This window comes from Pygoscelis adeliae, unplaced genomic scaffold (assembly GCF_000699105.1).
Source record: "Pygoscelis adeliae isolate BGI_AS28 unplaced genomic scaffold, ASM69910v1 Scaffold577, whole genome shotgun sequence".
NCBI classification, from domain to species: Eukaryota; Metazoa; Chordata; class Aves; order Sphenisciformes; family Spheniscidae; genus Pygoscelis; species Pygoscelis adeliae.
In genome coordinates, this window is record NW_008825116.1 from 107,224 (window position 1) to 107,573 (window position 350).

Here is a 350-nt window from a genome sequence, read left to right on the forward strand (position 1 = left end):
GCCCGGCATGAAGGAGATCCTGCTGATGGGCTTCTACCAGCCCCACGAGGCCCTCGGCCGCTTCCTGGTGTCGGCGCAGCAGGAGTTCAAGATCCCCATCAGGTGGGCAGGAGCCCCTCCTGCCCCCGGGGTACCCATGGTGGCGCAGCCCAGCTCGGCCCCTCACCCGCTTCCCCCGGGCCGGCAGCCCCCAGCCTGCGCCTGGGCATCGGGCAGGTGGTCCGTGTCCCAGCGTGGATGGGCACAGCTAGCCTCCCGCGTTAGTTCTGCCAACTCTCCCTTGCCCCAGGCCCTGCCCTGGCTGGTTCCCGCTCCAAAGATGCCTCTCCAGCATGGCTCCAAGCTGCCAC

At 69.4% G+C, this 350-nt stretch overlaps 1 protein-coding gene across 1 annotated transcript in view; it reads left to right on the forward strand.

Annotated features, from left to right (window-relative positions):
- GMPPA (GDP-mannose pyrophosphorylase A) overlaps nucleotides 1–350 on the forward strand; it is a 4,533-nt gene continuing 4,183 nt past the window's right edge. Inside the window, exon 1 of the mRNA XM_009328250.1 lies at nucleotides 1–102. Within this exon, the coding sequence (XP_009326525.1) occupies nucleotides 8–102 (95 nt within the window). The 5' untranslated portion in view covers nucleotides 1–7. The remainder of the gene's footprint in view (nucleotides 103–350) is intronic.